General features: G+C 31.5%; 1 protein-coding gene and 1 long non-coding RNA gene across 6 annotated transcripts; one reads left to right on the top strand and one right to left on the bottom strand.

Annotated features, from left to right (window-relative positions):
• Positions 1 to 340: 340 nt before the first annotated feature.
• On the bottom strand, positions 341 to 15,220 carry LOC119839543 (alpha-tocopherol transfer protein-like). Of its 2 annotated transcripts, XM_038365848.1 has the most exons (8): positions 14,939 to 15,220; positions 13,565 to 13,675; positions 8,721 to 8,822; positions 5,123 to 5,282; positions 3,443 to 3,692; positions 2,894 to 3,004; positions 2,001 to 2,137; positions 341 to 751 (listed from the first exon to the last, which is right to left on the bottom strand). In XM_038365848.1, exons 3-8 carry the CDS (start codon positions 8,812 to 8,814, stop codon positions 640 to 642), a joined length of 864 nt encoding a protein of 287 aa, XP_038221776.1. In that variant the 5' UTR covers positions 8,815 to 8,822; positions 13,565 to 13,675; positions 14,939 to 15,220; the 3' UTR covers positions 341 to 639. The 2 variants fall into 2 exon arrangements, with proteins under 2 accessions (XP_038221776.1, XP_038221774.1); XM_038365846.1 differs by lacking the exons at positions 13,565 to 13,675; positions 14,939 to 15,220 and adding an exon at positions 12,897 to 13,053.
• A 1,341-nt stretch (positions 15,221 to 16,561) lies between these two features.
• On the top strand, positions 16,562 to 17,371 carry LOC119839607. 4 transcript variants are annotated; one of them, XR_005288264.1, is made up of 2 exons: positions 16,562 to 16,680; positions 17,278 to 17,371. It is a non-coding gene; the product is annotated as an uncharacterized LOC119839607 (long non-coding RNA). The 4 variants fall into 4 exon arrangements; XR_005288265.1 differs by lacking the exon at positions 16,562 to 16,680 and adding an exon at positions 16,687 to 16,858 and having other exon boundaries at positions 17,315 to 17,371; XR_005288263.1 differs by lacking the exon at positions 16,562 to 16,680 and adding an exon at positions 16,687 to 16,858.
• The last annotated feature ends 2,354 nt before the right edge of the window (positions 17,372 to 19,725 follow it).

The raw sequence follows: 19,725 nt of genomic DNA, 5'->3' as shown, positions 1-19,725 counted from the left end.
TAAATAAATATAAAATGATTTCGAGTTGTTTGTTAGGACAAAGCTAGGGTAATCACATTGCCAAAATAATGGTTACAATTAATTTATTAACTTAATTTATAAATGTTATCTAATTATTTTAAATAAATAAATATATAAAATGCAGGTGTAATATCACATTAATTTGGATTTATGTCTGAAAAATAATTTTTATTTAAAGTTATATAATGAAAGTGTGTTTTTGTATGCCAATATGAGACCAATTAAGAAAAAAAAAACATAATTCCTAAATTCAGCTATATTTTAGTTGCAGGTTTCAATAATGAAAATAAATAAAAGCATGGCTGTCACCCTCTTTTAATTTTTTTTTTTTTAATTATGACAACCCTACTTTGGCATCCATCTTAGAAGCAAATAATAAAGGCAAGGATATATACGCTGTTATAGAACTTTAATAATATATAATTCTAATATAATATACATAATTATAATTCATACTTTTAACACTACCTGTAAACCCTGTTTACCTTAGTTCCTGGTGCTAATTTTAATCTCTAAATAATTTTCGCATTAATTTATAGCGAATTTCTAAAGGCAAAATGTAATTATATATTTTAAATCAAAACAGATCTATGCAAATATACCTTTTTTTTTTTAAATCTAATCAATAGCCAGAGACCTGAACGACGGCACTGCTGTGATGTTATTGCTTGATTTATTCTTCTTCTCAGTTGGAATGGCTCTCCACAATGTATCGTCCATTAGCTCTTTCCTACAAAAAAAAATGTATTCATTGAATAAAAGACCTGATATAAAAATGGTTTAAATTAGCCCTCTAAAATGGTAATTCTAGTATTTAATAGTATGGAAATATTTGAAAATACTTTAAATACTAAAGTAAATACTTCATGGAGTTAGGTTTTTCAATCACAAAGTTAGACGTGGAAATTATAGGCAACTTTTATTTATTAAAGCAGCTACTCCTGTTTCTTTATATTGTTTCATGTCTCGTAACTTTAACAACTAAGGAGATATGTTTTTCGAGGCATAAATTTTTACGTCACACTAATATTATAAGCAGCGGTGGCTCAGTGGTGAGAACCTCGGACTTCAAAATCGATAAGTCGGGGTTCGAGACCGAGCGAGCGTGCAGGAAATAAATTGATGTTTCAATTTATCTGCGCATGTGGATAATATTACCACTGCTTAAAACGGTGAAGGAAAACATCGTGATGAAACCGGCATGTCCAAGAATCAAAAGTTCGACGACATGCGACATCTGTCAACCCGCACTTGGCCCGCATGGTGGATTATGGCCTGAACCCTCATAGGAGGCCTGTGTCCCAGCAGTGGGAACATATATGGGCTGATGATGATGATGATGAATATTATAAAACTGAAGAGTTTGTTTGTTTGTTTGAACGCGTTTATCTCGAGCGCTACTGGTCCGATCTGAAATTCTTTGAGTGTTCTTCTTTCAGTCCATTTATTGAGGAAGGCTTAACGCTATAAAATCAGCTACTACTTGGGTAAAACCGTGCAGTACAGCTCGTTTAAAGAATAAAGGCGAAATATTTTTAAAAGCACAAATTCTTACGTCACAACAATTTTCATACTTTATAAGCAAGGTTTGAATAATGGCAAAAATGACTTCCGAGTATTATTCGATCGTGATATAAATGGTTACATAGTTCGTATTCTAAACCATAAATATTATTTAGTAAGATTACAGCTTTAAGAGCAACATACAATAGTACAACGCCGTAATAAAAGCTAAAAACAGTCGCGGTTGCAACAGCTCCATAATGCTGAAAATAACATTAAAATATGTTCCCAAGAACCCCTAAATAGTGTCCCGAGCTGTTAACAACATGGCATATGTAGCTCGGGCTCTTTCCTCCATCGTCTCGCCCCTTGCCCCTATGCGATTGACCGATAATCGTTAAGATCGACTGTATAGACTATTACACCGTGATAAGACTACTCCCCTTCCCCCGAAAGATACAAAGTTTTTTTAATACCTCTTGCTCATAATAATAGCAATGATCTCTTTATTCTGCTCGGCCATCGGCGGGCGAGTGCCCCCGTAGTCCTCGGGCAGGTCCGCTCGGTCGATGTACTTAAATAGAGTTTGCGAATTCGGCGGATGGAAATGTATCTGTAAGAAGAAAATTACATTAGGAACCATCTTCTATTATAGCTATGTATTTTTTTTTGGTTCCGTAGTTCACGTACACGTTCCGTAGTATATATATATATATACATCAATAATATGTATGTCTCAATATATGAACGGACGAATGAATCCTATAACACAGGTTTTAACCTAGCACAGGGATCATTGTTTAAAAAATTAAGCTATAAAACTCTAACTAGCTGTGACCCGCGGTTGAAACCGCGTAAGTCCGTATCCCGTAGGAATATCGGTATAAAAAGTGCCTATGTGTTATTTCAGTTGTCCAGCTATCTACGAAGCAAAATAGTATTATTATTCACCAATAGATGTCAGGAAAAAAAATAACACGAATAAAACACGAATATGACATTTTCTAAAAAAAATTCCTAGCTAGATCGATTTATCGCCCCCGAAACCCCCTGTATACTAAATTTCATGAAAATCGTTGGAGCCGATTCCGAGATTCCAATGTTATATATATATATATATATATATATATATATATATATACAAGAATTGCTCGTTTAAAGGTATAAGATAATGTACCTACATAATTCATGTAACTCAATGTCTGCAGTGCAGCACTTTTTCAGTTTTTTTTTTATTTATTATTCTGTATAGTGAAAGTGTGCGTGCGTCTATGTGAGTACATCATGAGAAAATCATTTATATCAATTTTAGTTTTTAACTATAAAAATAAGGTACGTTTTATATTCATACGAGGATTTAATTACTCACCAACTCAGTAAGTTCTTTTTTCATAAACGGTTTAATGAGTCCAAATATTTTGTCGATCGACGACGGCGCGTTGATCAAATGCACTTGTTTCAGTCTAATCGGCATTGCATCCTGAAATAATCACAAATTGATTTTTAAAAACTATACGAAAACACATAATATCAATTATTACTATTAGTCCTTATTTCAAAAACCCAATAGACACTCTCTTGGTGTATATAGTCAAAAAACTGACTTAAATAATCCGACTACCTCCTACCGGTGTTCAAAAGATTGATTTTGAACAAACTTCATAAAAATATTACTTCATTTCAATATAACATTCAATTGCAGGTGTACCAAAACATACATTTGCATTTTGTTCTTCGATATTTAACAAAGAATTCTATCATTACAAGGAATCACTAATGATCAATCGAAAAACAGCTATTTAACATATAAATAAGTGAAAAAAAAACCAATAACCCGCTCATATTTAATGCAATTTAGGACTTTTATTTTTTTCTCTTTTTTATAGTTTAACTAGAACTGCAACGTGTTTTGCCTCACCTCTTGATATTTCGACAATTTCCTCGCCACGGACATATTGAACTTCGTTAGAAACTTCAGACTGAGATCTTTCACGTCTAGCACGACTACATCTGCATCGGGGAACTCGGAGTTGTGTAGGAAGTACGCGTCCGTGGCGAGGAAAAAGAATCTCGCGTCCTGCACGTAGTCGTAGTACTCTAAGCCCGGGTCGTTCAGTTGCCACATCCAGATGTATTGGTTGTTCGAGGTGTGGATTTGGGCTAGGTTACTGCAATTGTATAATTTATTTATATTATTATATTGTGGTTTTTTTTTCTATGTCATAGTCGGCAATGGAGCTGGTGGGTCGCCTGATGGTAAGCGCTACCACCGCCCATGAATATTTGGAGAGACGTAAGGTCAATTGCAGACCTTACGCCTCTACAAATGGATTTCCGACTTTAATTGCGAAGGGATTAGGAAAGGATTGATGAGAGGAATAAAGGAAAGGACTGGGAAGGATAAGGAAAAGGATATGGGCCTCCGGCTCCCCCACTCACAGTACGAAACACAATAGCATGATATTATTTCACGCCGGTTTTCTGTGGGGGTGTGGTACTTCCTCGGTGCGAGCTGACCCAATTCGTGCCGAAGCGTGCTCGACTCCCAAAAATTATATATATTTTTTTTATATTTTCTGAGTTTTTTTCTTTAATATTAAGTGATTGAATTGTGTATGTATCCTTTTACATTTGAATCGCTTTAATTAACATGTCATTTAAATTATCTTAATCCTACTAATATTATAAATGCGAAGAGTTTGTGAGGATGTGTGCATGTTTGTTATTCTTACACGCAAAAACTACTGAACCGATTGCAATGAGATTTGGTACGTAGATAGCTGGACAACTGGAATAGCATATAGGCAAGGCTTTTTATCCCGATATTCCTACGGGATGCAGACTTACGCGGGTGAATCACGGGGCGCAGCCAGTATATATATATACGAAGGTTTGTATATAACCGACTTCTTTAGGCCCAGGTATGGGACCAGTTTAAACGGTCATATTTAAAAAAAATTGTACTCAATTTCAATAATTTCATGAGTTTATCTTATTATACTGCTTAGGATCGACAGGATCAAATAAAATCCATCCACGCGTTGTTTAAGAGCAAGTGAGACAATTTAGTTGATTTTATCATAATAGCTTGGTTTTAATTTCATTTAACTATATCTTTATTTTGTATATCGTTCTTGTGAAGTAATTATGATTATTATGCTAATTAAGAACCTTTGTTCAAAATTTAATGTATATTTCGTTAAGTTATTACTTAGTAACTACATTACAAAGTCATTATTCTACAGAAATTCTACAACATAACAATATAAAATTCTAGAAATTTTGGAGTAAAAATGCTATAACCAAAATAACCCTATTTTTATTTTCTACGTTTTAACTTACATTTTTTTAAATAATCATTTGTTGTAGTAGACACATTAACTATTCTTTTTAACACTAAAACAAATATCATTACTGATATTTATATCATAATATATCTATCGATTTGATCTTTCCACCTAATTTGATAAAATTTCCTAAACGTTTAATTATATTGTGTATTTCTATAATATTTTACTACTTAAATTAATTACATAGGGTAAAAAATTTCGAACCAAATCTCTTGTCGTTTGAGTTCAATAAAAATAAAGTGACTTACACAATTTTCATAACTTTCTGTATATCGGGTGCCATGGGGTCCCTGTTGTTCAGCAGGTCGGAGACACTCAGCCGAATGTTCAGGAAGGATTCCAGCGCCGCCTTCGCTTTGTCGACGTCGTAATAACAGCTGTGCACGAAACGCAACAGCATTTTATCTTCTGTAATTATTCATTTTCATAGTTATTAAATGCGTAGACATAATAATAATTTAATAATGTATTCTGTATAATAATAAAAAAAAGAAATTATTCATTTTTTCTTCTTTAAAGATTTTTACCCCAAAGTGAAAATATATAACGAGCAGGGACGGGACTGGCTCTCTTAACACAAGTTAAATACCCAGTAAAACACAAATTGTATAATGATAGAGGTGAAATAGATATTAATTTCTTTATTCTTTCCTATGAAATTGGTTAAATGGCTTTCTAGCTTTCTTTACCAATGATTATATCCACAAATAAAAATGTCAAAACACGCATATTAATGGAGATGTATTTTATTATTTAAGTTTAACAAAACATTATATAGTTTTTAATGCAGATTTTTGTTATATGTTATTAAATATGTTTCAAGATCAAATATTGAAATAAAAATTATTGAACTATTAATTAAACTTCCTAATGAATTTGAATCGATGAGGAAACACGTTGAATTAAAAAATAAAATATACTATTTACTAACGGTCAAGGATTTGGTGTTATCATTTTATATCTCATTAGCACAGAATATATTATACTGATCCGACATTTGTTTCCTATTAATTGATGAGTTTAATTTAATTACTACACAACTGAATCGATTAACAGTTTAAAATATATTTACACATATTTTAGACGCTTTCAAAGAGTTTTCTTTTCCTCACTCTACCCAGTACATTCCTTATTTCCTTTCCTTATCCCTTACCCCTTAAAAGAGGGCAACGCATTCGCAGAGGCCTTACGTCTGCGAATGTTCATGGGCAGTGGTGACGGCATATTATCAGGCGAACCATAAATTCAGTTGCCCGCTATGACATAAAAAAAAGATTTCATCAGCTTTATTAATCAATATGTATATGTACAAAATTAAAGTCTTATAAACGAATGTTACACGAGATTTATTCAAACCATTTTTTAAACCCACCGTCGGAATAAATCGCATTTAGAATACGATGAAATCACAACAAAAATATATAATACTCGCGTAAACATAACACAAATAATACTAATATTTTCATTTATTTCTTTATTTATTTATTTATTTATCCAAATCACATGCCGTTACAGGTGATAACCCAATGCGACAGCGACTTACAACGAAAAAAAAACCTTACAACTAAACCTAACTAATTATCTAACTAATAATGCTTATAACATATTATAATATATAGATGTATACACAGGTTTGAGATAAAACTACGTCTCTGTGTTCTTGTAAATATGGCTCAATATACTAGAATCAAGGTTAGATGTTAACCTTAAAGTAAAACTAGTAGAATAATCTGCAAGACTCAGAGATCTCCGACTATTAGAACAATTGTTATAATTGCATTAACAGCCAACCTTCTGATTCACGCCTCATGGTGTGTTAAAGAGATAACACACAATGAGGGCATTCGTACTTTCATCATAATAGGTTTACCCGATGATATCTGATTGAGTTGTAGCAAACAAGACATCACTATTTGTAGTTATAATGTTAATAGGATTTATCATCATCATCATCATCATCAGCCCATACACGTTCCCACTGCTGGGACACAGGCCTCCTATGAGGTTCAGGCCATAATCCACCACGCTGGCCAAGTGCGGGTTGGCAGATATCACATGTCGCCGAACTTTTGATTCTTGGACATGACGGTTTCCTCACAATGTTTTCCTTCACCGTTTTTATATAAGGATAGGATTTATAATCCACAATAAATTATATGCAATAGCCCGATGAAGGTTTGTAATAACATCCAACGAGTTTCAAGGTAGAGTGAGCACAATGCGCGCACGCCTCACCGCAGTGGCAAACTTCCGTTTAGTAATTCTTTGTTTATCAACTGTGCCCTCTTATCATTTCTTTTTAAAATTTTAACCGATTTTGAAAAAGAAAAGGAGGGAGGAGTCGACTGGGGAGGAATCGACTTATCGTAACCTTTTTTTTTTTATTTTGTTACTCTGCAACTCCGTGGTTTTTCAGCCGCTTGGTGTGATTCTTTTAGTGTGTTGGTAGGAAATTGGTCCCATTTAGAATCTGGAGTAGTAACACTCTCCCTTATGGCTTTTTTTGTAGAAAATGATTATTTGAGAGAGGCTATATATAAAAAATTATTATTCATAAGTAATTGATACAATTAAGTGTATCGTTCAACTAAAATACCATATATTCGATGGTTAAGTAAAATAAAAAAAGATACGTACTTATAAATCAAGCATCCGCTAACTGGCTATTCAGCTATTATACGATTCGTATATTAAATAGCTGCAGTAAAATAAAAATAAAAAGAAATAAACATGATTCTTGGTTCTGTATAAGTGTGATGGTATTTTTTTAGAATCGCGAGGGCATGTTGTCATGTAGAAATGTTGATAGCCTTGACTTGTTTCACGGTCGAAATCTAACTTCCTACCTATTTTGCTATTCAATTTAGCATATCGCTGCTTATAGGATTTACATAAAACTAATTTAATAATAGTATTACTATTTGTTCCATACTAAAACAACAACTTTAACAGATATAAATAATATGTAGTTTAGCATCTTTCATAATCCATAACTACAATAAAGTAATATGTTTGTAATTTGGTAAATTACAATTTTGAATTAATTAATAACACTTAATTGAAGTAAATTCTATATAATAATTATTAGATTGACTAACTGTAGGGACCATGTGCTTTAAGCCGTGAATCCTACTAATATTATAAATGCGAAAGTTTGTAAGGATGTGTGTGTACGTTTGTTGCTCTTTCACGCAAAAACTACTGAACCGATTGCAATGAAATTTGGTACGTAGACAGCTGGACAACTGGAATACCATATAGGCAACTTTTTATCACGGTATTCCTACGGGATACGGACTAACGCGGGTGAAACCGAGGGGCGCAGCCAGTAATAAATATATCTATTATAAACTCTCAATAGAATAATCGAAAAGGGTATGTCGTTTATTTAAAATGATTCATAGAATAGTTCCTATAACACTTTGTATTGTAAATCAAGGGTCGATGAAAAAAAATGTGCTATAAATACTTGTTGATATAAGGTAAATAGTATAATTATTGTAGAGAACTCTCGTGCATAATATATATATAGAGAGACTTAAGATTTATTTATATTCTATTCATATAATTACATGATTCATGTTTTGTATATAACAGCCTAGATGGCTTATTCATATTACAGCTTTGTTTGATACATAAAGTCTAAACATAATACATATATTTTTTTTTCAACAATCGTAAATTTTTTTAATGTGTACTTGTGCTTTTTTTACTTTAATTTGTTTATCAGAATATAGCTATTGTTACAAACTTTACTACTTGTGCGAGGTGCTAATTTATTGAATTTATGGTTATTGCTAGGAATGCTTAAAATATTTTTAGTTTGCGTTAAAAATTGTTTATTACCTATATTTTTCGGTAGGTGCGGCTGTTGGTTCAACCAGCTTCTCATGTCATCGACATACTTCGACGTATCTTCCAGTGCTTTGTTCTCCGACATTTTTTATTCTGAAAAAAAAAAAAAACTTTCTCATGATCATCAAGCATTTCCAATCACTTTTTGAATTGTTATAAGCAAGCTGTTGCAATTTCATTGAATAACATTTTTTGTGAACAACAATAAGGGTATTTGCGGTGCTTGTATTCTTCATACTTGTGATCTTATTTTTTGCACAATAAAGAGTATTGATTGATTGATTGATATTCTATTTGACGTATGTCTTTAAGGAAAAATTATCTAACAAAATATAAGGCTTATGTATGAACATGCGAGAGAAAGTGCAATATGTAAATAATAGTAATTCGCTCAAGTTATACTACATGATCAATAGTACTGTATAGTATTATATTATCTGTGGCAATGGTAATTTTTTATATTGAATTGATATACACTGCGCAAATGAACATTGAAAGGATATGGATTTCCCATAACTTGCTATATGTGAAATATGTGACTATTGTTTATTAATAGGAAGCAAAAAATCTATTACCTACGTTATAAAACACACTAAGATCGTAATGATTGTACATCATTTTCACAATAAATTACATTACTGATAGAGCACGTTGATTACAGTGTTTCTCAAGGTTAAGATAAGTGAATTGGCAACGAAAGATTTTCGTAATGAATTGGGCCAGTTCAAACACACTACTGTAGAAAATCATCGTCGTCGAATAGCATAATGCGAATGCTACTGGATTTGGGTTTCCTGGTCTGGGTTGTCCTGTCCTACTTGCGTTAATATGCTTTTTACTGTTTTATTATAATTCTACTCTAAATACTTTTAATGACGGCCCTATTGAGACATATTTGTAAGAGCGGCCTGTTACATGATGATAAAATCAGCATAGACCTAAATCTACATTTAAAATATCACGACTTTCAATTTCAAAAAAAAAAAAAGAAAATGCTACACAATGTTTTTTTTTTAAACCTGACCTTTATTTTTCGAGGTTTCACGATTCATTTTATCTAACTAAATAGCATGTAACAAAGCGTTATCTCTGCCGAATCATAACTGCGGCAACAAAATGTTTGTTGTATTTTCTTTCCTCAATTACACATTCAATACCTGATGATAAATATATTATATATAATAATATAATGCATTTATTGGTTTGTGAAACAGTAACATGTATATAAATAGTCTTTTATGAAACTAAAATTTTTACTAGGAATTTACTTCACAGCATAAAATTGAATAAAATATCACTATTAAAGGAATAATTTTTTTGGAGTGTGACTCCATATTCACCTATTTATCTTTGCTAATTGCTCGATTCTCATACGAAATCTAGTAGGTAATAATTGTATCTCCCATCATCATTTAATATTCTTATGAAATATTCATCAGAAACGATTAGCCACCTACAAATAAAAAAACACTAACAATGCAATCTTATCGAATCGTAGTAGGTAATGGGTTGTAATAACTGATTTCAATATATTACAAAAACTCGTTTCCTAATAAAGTTATGCAATATTACATAAAATTTATCGTTCAATAGTAAACTTTCACGTTCAACATGCAAGTTTTTTTTACATATTAAAAATTAAAAAAATATTTTACATTTTATTCAAAAGATATATAGGCAAATATAATGTACAATGAGGGGTTGGGTCATAACATACTTATCTAATATGCGAAAATTATCATTATTATGTTTTCGAACCTTTTGTTTTTTTTTTATAATAGTGTGTTTAATGTTTAAAAAATAAAGTGATAAATCTAAACTAAATAAGACATATTATACACACACCTACTTCGTATTTGCTAAATAATTTTAATCTTATCTAGTGTTTAACAATGGTTATACAGCGCAGATATCCCTAATTATTATCTTAATAGCTTTGCACCTAGTTCGGTTTTAACGTACCTAAAACCGTTATCAAAACCCATATCTTTAAAACATAAGCATAAAGTTTTTATCGGTTCTGTGTGTAACGTTTTTCGAATTAAACAATGTTTCATTATCATGGAAATTTATATTCTATTATCTGTACATCTATAGGTGCATATAATTAAATAGCAACCTGACCATTTTTGTACATTGAATAATTTTTAAAAAGAGTAAGTAATGCAATATTATACTAGTTGAGCGAAGCCGTGGGTAAAAAGGTAAATATGTGGTTATGGAAATTTTCAGATTGTTTCATTATCTAACAGCAATCTCATAAAAATATCACTCAAATGTACTTTGAAGGTCAGCAATCTTATCTTTTAGTACACACAGAATTCTCACGATGGACAAAGACCTGGGAAAACATAGCGCATAATTTAATAAAAGTTCAAAAATTTTGATATATAATGTAGTCATTATGAAGACGTTCTAAACAACAGACGACCGATAATTCTAACACGTGACCATAATAGAGATAGTTAACTGTCAGATACATTGGTTAGTACGCGTGTACCTACCTACCTACTGTTACTAATGTTACAAAAGTTACACACATGTTATCAAACAATATTGGTTAAAACAATGGCAAAAGTCGTCTTACAGTTGCGAGTTTGCTTATAACGAATTTTTTTTTAAACGATAAATAACATTTATATATACCATACGCTCGTCCCAGCTCCGCCCGGATTACAATATTCCTGTTTTATCCCAAGGGAGTATTTAATCGGGATAAAAAATATCCTGCCACCCATGTCAGCTCATACCCTATCCGTATACCAAGTTATAGCGGCCAAACAACCAAACAAACAAACTTTCACATTTATAATATTAGTGAGTGATGACAAATAGAGGCTCGTACACTATTTACCATGATTTTTATTGAATACTAGCTGCGCCCCGCGGTTTCACCCGCGTATGTCTGTAACCCGTTGGAATATCGGGATACAAAGTGGCCTATACGTGATTCCAGTTGTCCAGCTGTCTACGTATTTCATTGCAATCAGTTCAGTAGTTTTTACGTGAAAGAGCAACAAACACACACATATCCTTACAAATTTTCGCATTTATAATATTCTATATTCTATAAGTAGGATAAAGGTCATGGTGAATAGTGTTAACAAAATTCTTGAAAAGATGAAAGATAACTATGTCAAAATCAAGAGAAATAAATACGCTAAAACCTTAGAACACACGCTGTTTTAAGAACGTCAGTTAAACACAGTATGATACATATTTTGGGCATTCAAATATTTTGAACCGCTTAATCCGGTTTCGAAGACAGGTTTTATGACCACTGCATCAATTACAATGAAAAAATATATACAAACGCTACATTCACTTTATATTTCCAGTAAATGCATGAATTTTGGGTACGACTTAAAATAAATAAAATACATGAACCTTTTGAAATGAGCGAATTCGAATGAAGAACGATTTTAATTGATTAAAATTGCAAATTGTAGAGTTTTGCGTGGGAACAAAGTTTTCTTACTAAGTTGGTAGTCTCTCACAGTTTTAATTATCTATAAAATATAATTGTTGTGGCAGTTAGAGTAGGGCAATATACAACTTGAATTTAACTAGTAATTAATGACAATGTCGCTCTTGTAATATGACCTTATAGTTTTTTCTAACTACTGCTTTTAATAAAGTAGATAACTTGTTTTAATATTCTATATTCATATCTACCCTGTATTTAACCTTAGAAGCATTGTAAGCGTACAATTATAAATTGCAAGTAATTATTAAAAAAAGCATTTAAAATTAAACGTTTTACAAATATTGAGGAACTTTTATTAGATACTGAGACGCAGTAATTTTTAATAGACGAAAAAAATATAAATAAATTTCTCATTACAGATATTGTCACTACACTTATTTCTGCGAATAGAACAGGATAAATCACCAAGAACTATCATAAAAGTGATTCTATTTTTATTCGTATAATAATCCATACAGTTACTTGATACTTGATGTCTTCCTCGTTTTCAATAAATGGTTAAAGGTATATTTAATGGTTGTATGCCAGTACACATAACGAATAACAATTCTGTCATTTCTCGTTTAATAGTATTAAACTCTAATAAGATCCAGCAATTTTTTGGAAAAAATTACTAATCCGATTTATGAAAAAAAAACAGCTTAGATTTATAACAAAATTAACAAATGAAAACAACTCACAGTTAACAGTCGAAGTCCTAAGATCAAAACTGAACACTTAAATAAAATGGTTTTATCTCACACACGTTTGAAGGCCAGCGCGTATTCACGATAACTGGTGGATGACTGGATCACTGGACCTTGCTGACATTGATTGACGTAACAACTCGAATAAAGTGTCGCCTGCGCGGGCGCAGGTCTATAAACGATTCTTGGTGGATCAATTTATCAATACCGTGCCCTAACTAACGTTGTAGCGTGACCGTGGCATTCGCAATTAATAGAGCTTTTCATTAGCATACAGGTGCTAGTTAGTAAGAGAGATTAAATATACGATTTCAATTTGTTTAAATCAATTGTCGCCTATATACGTGTATGACGGCTGAAACTGTTTTTTGAAACTGTTAAGGTAGTAAATAAATAAAAAATTAAATACTTTGTACTTCGCTTCGCTGTTTTATGGAAGTCTATACTGAGAATAATATTGTTGTCCTACCTTATTGAACATAGCCTTACTTTTATCTATATTTCTATTTGTTTTGGTACATTTTATAATGTTTTGGTAATAAGGCATTTCGAAGAGAGCTACGTTATTCCTGAGTGACAGTACAGATATTTTTTTAAAGTTATTCATCTTAGCCGAGAGCTGTTAAATTTAGATAAAAATCAATAAAAATTTTTTAACAAACCATGATAATTTGAACTGCTCATTATTCCTCCACTACCGTTTCGGATCTTGCGACGTGGTTTACGTGATTTGACTGAGCTTTCCTTCGAGCGAAGAACCCAGAATTATACGCCTGAAATTAATGTCAGAAAATAATTCATTAGTTCTTCGTTTTTTTGCTATCTTTTTTTTATCTCGTTTCGACCTGGACGAAGCCAATATGCGGTAGATCGTTAGACTCTAATAGTACAGTACATATTGACGACTGTCAATTTATTATTAATGATGATGCCTACCTAGCCGATTTGGGCTTCGGTGACTGCTCTGCAGCCTTGTCTTAACACATGGCTGAAAGAGCTCTCAGGTGCGATGCGGTGCCCTTATGGCCGGACCCCAATCTAATCTTATTGTCTAATTTTAATATTGTAAATCTTTTTGTCCGATTGTCTGTTTGGGTGTCAACCACGTAAAAACCAGTGGGCCGATTTTGACCAATTGTTTTCGCGAACATGTAATTAAATAACGCATCTTTGGTCAATAATAGCTCTTTAAAAATAAAAACTTAGGTTTCGAAACAGGTCTTTTAACGAGAGCTATACTTCCTCGTCAACTATTTATTTTAACAAAGAATTAGTATGTTTTTTACGACTTTAAAAAAGTCTAGTCTCAGAAATTCGTTCTTTGAAAATACATGCAGTATAATTTTTTTTCGTCCACACGAGCGAAGCCACGGGTTGAAAGCCAGTAGCACAAATAATATAGTACAGAATACTATATTAATATTAGTGAAAAAAAATTAAATAAGGTTCCGTATTCCCGTGGTGTAATTCATCTTAGCAGTTGGAATCCCTTACGGCGTTCAGCTGATCAAGTTTATTTTTATGCGGGGTCCAGAATATTACTGGTAATACAGAGGGAGGAAAATGATTTATTTTCAACAAATGACCTGTGATATCGAAGAACGAAAAACTGTCCGTTTTATTTAGTATACGCCTTAGCCGAAATAACCAAAAAAAATAGAAAAATTTATTGAACAAGGTAACCATTACATAAACTATGGACCCCAGACTCCTAATATAGCTTTCGCTGTGATTAGGAGTCTGTGTTTTTCCTATACAGGACATAGAAAGTTTATTAACTGAGTTGTAATAAAATTCTTTCATGTCGACATATACAATTAGATATATATAAGATTCTATAATGTTACAAAAATATCAGTTCTTTCTCAGCGCCTGTATGTTTAAGGTCATAAATCATTGTAACTTAAAATTATTACATTATCATACAAAAACGTATCACTTCGAATTGTGTATGCCTATGCACTTTGAGAAGAAACAAGACAATTAATAGAGATAGTAAAGGTTTAAGAAACGGGAGAAAGCAGTGTCCCTCTTACCTTCGCTTATGAGTTGAAATCCCATATCTGGATACGTTTACTGTCGCTAAATATAAAGTGATGCACAATGTTATTTTGTTATATTTTAATTTTACCGCGCTATGGCGTAGAAGCGCACTCCAAGTAATCGCCAAACGATGATATCATAAGAAAAAAATAATAAGAAAGTCGGTAGTCATTAAGAATAACTCTAGTGGCAAAGAGAAATAAATATCTAAATTTATCAGTAATTGTGGAAAAATTAGAATTTAAAGGTAAAATAACAACTTCATTGATATTTATTCAACTGACACCTTCAACTTGACACATAGATAAAATGTCAAACTCAGTATACTACTTACTCTGTAACCACACAAAAAGTTTTTTATTAGCTGTGGTATAGGTGGATCAAGGTAGGTATTCTCTATTCACTTTGGTATATACATACTACGATAGGAAGAGTACTAGAAACGCCATAAAAGAAGTCCGCAAACGCAGCGCTGTCGGCGCGCCAGCTCATATAGCTATGCTGCATATGCTGCTAAAATTAGCGGAATGTAAACTTCTAAATGAATGTTATATAATTTAGATTTGAATTGTTTATTGCTTAATTGTTTGTAACAATAAATCTTAATTTGTAAACCATGGCGAGCGAAGCGAGTCTTAATACTATCTCACCTGGCACTATTATGGTACACATTACTGAAAACTATAACGCCTATTGGTTTTGCGTTGGTTTGTCGGAATTAGTTTTGCGCTTATTACACTCAACTAAATTTTATTTCTAAATCTTGTGACATCGATATAAAAAAAGAGAAAATATAAGACGTGCCAATGAATGATTTTTTGGTACCTGTGATTACAGAAAAGTCGTATTAAAATTTACAATACAATTCTTTATCATCCCAAATAGAGAGAATATTCCAAGAAAAATATTTTGCTATTTATAAACGTTAAGTATAAGAATTTAAATAGTAAAGTCAATTTTAAGTAACTAAATACGATTACACCTTCCTTAAATACATTCCTACTTAAACTTCTAAATGATTCTGTAAGTCAGAAACCATCTTTGCTTCTACAATTTGGATGCTATTTCCATGAATGCTTTTACAATTTCCTAAATTCAGTAACAACCATAATAACAACTAAATTAATATTATATAAATTCAGCGTAGTGTAAAACGCGTATGAATGCGGCCGCCGTGGACTTCTTTCGTGGCACAGTACTTTAGGTACTTGTTGTTCTTCCCAGCATTAGTCTCGCTATTCGCACAAATATTATGTATATGCGTATGAGAGAAATAAATAAAGGATACCCTAAATAGTAATTTAAAACATTTATTTCAATACAACAACATCAAAAGGAATGACGTAAAAAGAAATATATATTTTTCAATAAATCAATAATATTTATTTAATTATTAAGTCTTGAACGCGTCGCTAACCAGTGATACCTTTGTAAAAAAATAATTAAAGAAAGTGTTATTGTAGATAAACAAAAAAGGAAACATTAACAGAAAATACCCAATGTTAACAGGAATTCTCATTAGATGTACGAAGATTAAGATTCTGCCATAAATCTGTTTAAAAAATTATAAAGTTAATTTTTGTAAAATAAAAAAAAGATGTATTTTAGTTCTAGTAACACTATCTCCACTTGCTACAAGTTTGCGCATGCGCCGAATGGCGATATTTCAGTGAAATAATCTTTGAACTAATATTTTTTAACTATGAAATTTTGTCACTAGATTGTATTTATTTAGGTACATTATTATCAAACTAATTATTTTACTTCTTAAAAATTTACATAGTCAATTCCTCTAATTTTATGTAAAAGTGACTTCAGTGAACCATTGGTGGCCATTACAAAACCTAAACTTTTTATCGGGACAAATGTCCATTTGATGTTTCGGCGACGTTGTGAAGCTAATCAAAAATTGCGTACGGTTCTTTTCAAGTTATTTTCATTGTGTAACGTGTTGTGGTATTCAATGTAACGAAGCCCTCCCGATAAGTCTGTATAAAATTTGTTTTGTACCGACGAAATTTATTTGGGTTGACTTCCAGCATTGAAAAGGTGTTGTCAATTGTTAGGTTTTTCCGCTGTGGTTTACATGTCTACTGTTGATGATTGTGAATAATTGGAAAAAATTCGACACGCGTTTATAAAATCTATCAACCGTCGTGATATAAGTTCTACTAGTTACCACCTACATAGCTTGTTGTTACTCTTCAATGAGCATAACATTGGCACAGCGACCTATAATATTATAGTAAAGCAAAATTAAATTAAATCAAAACCATCGGTTAGGACATTACTCATAAGCGATCGTTAATAGTAGACATTCCCGTTACATTAGACAATTCGCGAGTCGCCGAAACATTTTGCGGTTACAGTGTGACGAAAATGATTTTGAGATAAATTCTACAGTGTAGTGATTATTGTGTTGAGGAGAAAGAAAAAAAAATAGTAATAGTTAAAATATTAAGGCGTGGATTGGTGAAGTGTATGTTATGGCGAGATTGCAGTGCAATAGTTACTAGTCGTGGTGAAATGGACTTCGGCGTGGTGAGGGCCCGTTTGACTGTGGGCACCAGGAGTCAGCTGGCGTGTCGGATATAGACACAGAGCTACTTATATTATGAATAAACGTGACGGCAATAAGGATAAGGAACGTCAGAGTGACGACAAAAGAACTTCCACGTAAGTCCACCCTTTTTATTTGATAGAAATTGATGTATGTATAATGCCATCGCTTGCAGGTAGCTGCTGTTATCACTAGGTAAAGCAGCGATGCATATAGTAGTTCTATTACTTTGCTTTTAAAACTTGCTAATGTACAGTTTGTTTGATAGTGTTTCATCCTGAATTGTAATTTTGCCGTCTTATTTTATTCATTAAATAATCTCAAGAAAGAAATGGGCTACTCTAGTTTAATTTATTTTCCTTCCATCATAATACATTACTCGTTTTATCCTCACATAACAATTTTATCTTTAATTTTTATCAAGTGTAATATGTCTTAAACTAGTAAAGTGTACAATATAGATAAATGATAAATATTCAGCTTTATAGATAATTCACCATAATTTGTCTACAGTGATTTTGTGAACACTATATTAGTTTTTTAACATGGATTTGTTTTATACTTAACTAGGCCAAGAAAGATTTTAATGATTACTTAACATATTTATCACATAAGTGATTTAAAATTTTAATTGTGTTTTTAGATTGAAATATGCAACTTTTGTATAAATTCACAGATTAGGATCTGAATTTGACTTAACATTTATCTTTCTTTATTACATTCTGATAAATTAATTCAAAATTGTAATAAATGTAGCTTATTTAATATTTCAAGTTAAATTATTCTCAACTAGGTAGAGCAGGAAGCAAACTTGTAACTTAATTGCTTTGCTTTTGTGGATTTTGCAGTCAATGAACCTCTGTTAAATTTAAACATTTATAAAAAGTATTGATGATTTTATGTTCATTTTAAAATCAATCCTTTATATCTGTAGCTAATCGTTTTTTTATTACAAAAAAAAAATATGTATAGCTTTAGCATGATACACATTTATATTTTGTGTGTTAAAATTCTAAATAAACTAGCTAAATCTAATTAATATAAGAATATAATAATAACATTATGCAAACTGCACCCATTACAAATGATTTTCATATTGACTAATGCAATATCGAAGAAGTGGATTGACTTGTCAGATTAGTATTCCGTTATTCATTTGTTCAACTACTCATTATTATACATTAAGATCCCATTACTTTTTACACCATTTTTTATTGATATTGAAAAAAGGATTCCACATTACTTTAAAAAAAAAATATTTTTAAATATAGTAAGTTACATTTATCTTCAGAAGAGCCAGTTAAGTTGATTGATTTATGAGTTTATTTACCTTTCCACTTTGCATCAAGACAAAATCCTTCAGTAATCTGTATTAGACATAATTTTCACATCTAGCAACACAGATTGATTCAACCAATAATATTAAACTAGTGAATCACAATATGTAAACATCTTTCTGTCTCTCATACAATATTCTTGATAACACTTCTTAATAAAAACATCACTTGCTTATCTACAATACAACTCAAATTGTGATAAATATAACCTTACTCTAGAACAAAATGATATAACAGTTTGTTTTAATGCAATTGTATAATTTGTGTATTGATTTAATACAAGAAATATGGCCCTTATTGCAAGTGGTATAGCTTTGAAAGAAATTTTGCAAAACATCTAGTTGGTCATGCGATTTTGAGTGGTTTGGTTTTTACAAGTGATTCAATGTAGTGATTTGTTAAGAGGCTAACAAATATGTATTTTATAATTGAGAATAGTGACAGCCTGCCTATTAGCATAAATACTTGTGATGCATAGAAAATTGTAAGTATATTATCTGTGTTGTATAACCTTACAGTTGAATGAGTAAACTAAAATGTTTTATAAATAGCAAATTAGTTAATATTTTTAATAAACTTGAATTACAAAAAAGTTAGGTAAGTTAGGAAGGACCAATAATCAGTTTAGGGATTGATGGATACATAAGTAAACAGATATACTATACATTTGTCTCTTATATAAAAAAAAAGGAAAACTTGATTTATCAAAATACATTTTTGAAATTTTAGACCTTATTGAGCATATCAATGTAGACTTGTAGTGGTTGCATGCGGTGCAACTAAAACTTTCACTTTTAGACTCAATGCCAATAATGGTTGATATGATTCACTGCAGTCAGTGTACACTGAGTTATACTGGAGTGAACATTATTTTGCGATTGTT

This window comes from Zerene cesonia, chromosome 4 (assembly GCF_012273895.1).
Source record: "Zerene cesonia ecotype Mississippi chromosome 4, Zerene_cesonia_1.1, whole genome shotgun sequence".
In the NCBI taxonomy this organism is placed as follows: Eukaryota; Metazoa; Arthropoda; class Insecta; order Lepidoptera; family Pieridae; genus Zerene; species Zerene cesonia.
This window is presented reverse-complemented; position numbering and strand designations above follow the sequence as displayed.

What these genes read in the sequence shown, in the direction of transcription:
- LOC119839543 (XM_038365848.1), bottom strand. Translation starts at nt 8,814, where the DNA reads ATGTCGGAGAACAAAGCACTGGAAGATACGTCGAAGTATGTCGATGAC. An exon ending in AAAAAGAACTTACTGAGTTG is followed by an intron (nt 2,138 to 2,893) that starts GTGAGTAATTAA and finishes TTCTTCTTACAG; the next exon opens with ATACATTTCCATCCGCCGAA. An exon ending in GCTATTATTATGAGCAAGAG is followed by an intron (nt 752 to 2,000) that starts GTATTAAAAAAA and finishes TTTTTTTTGTAG; the next exon opens with GAAAGAGCTAATGGACGATA.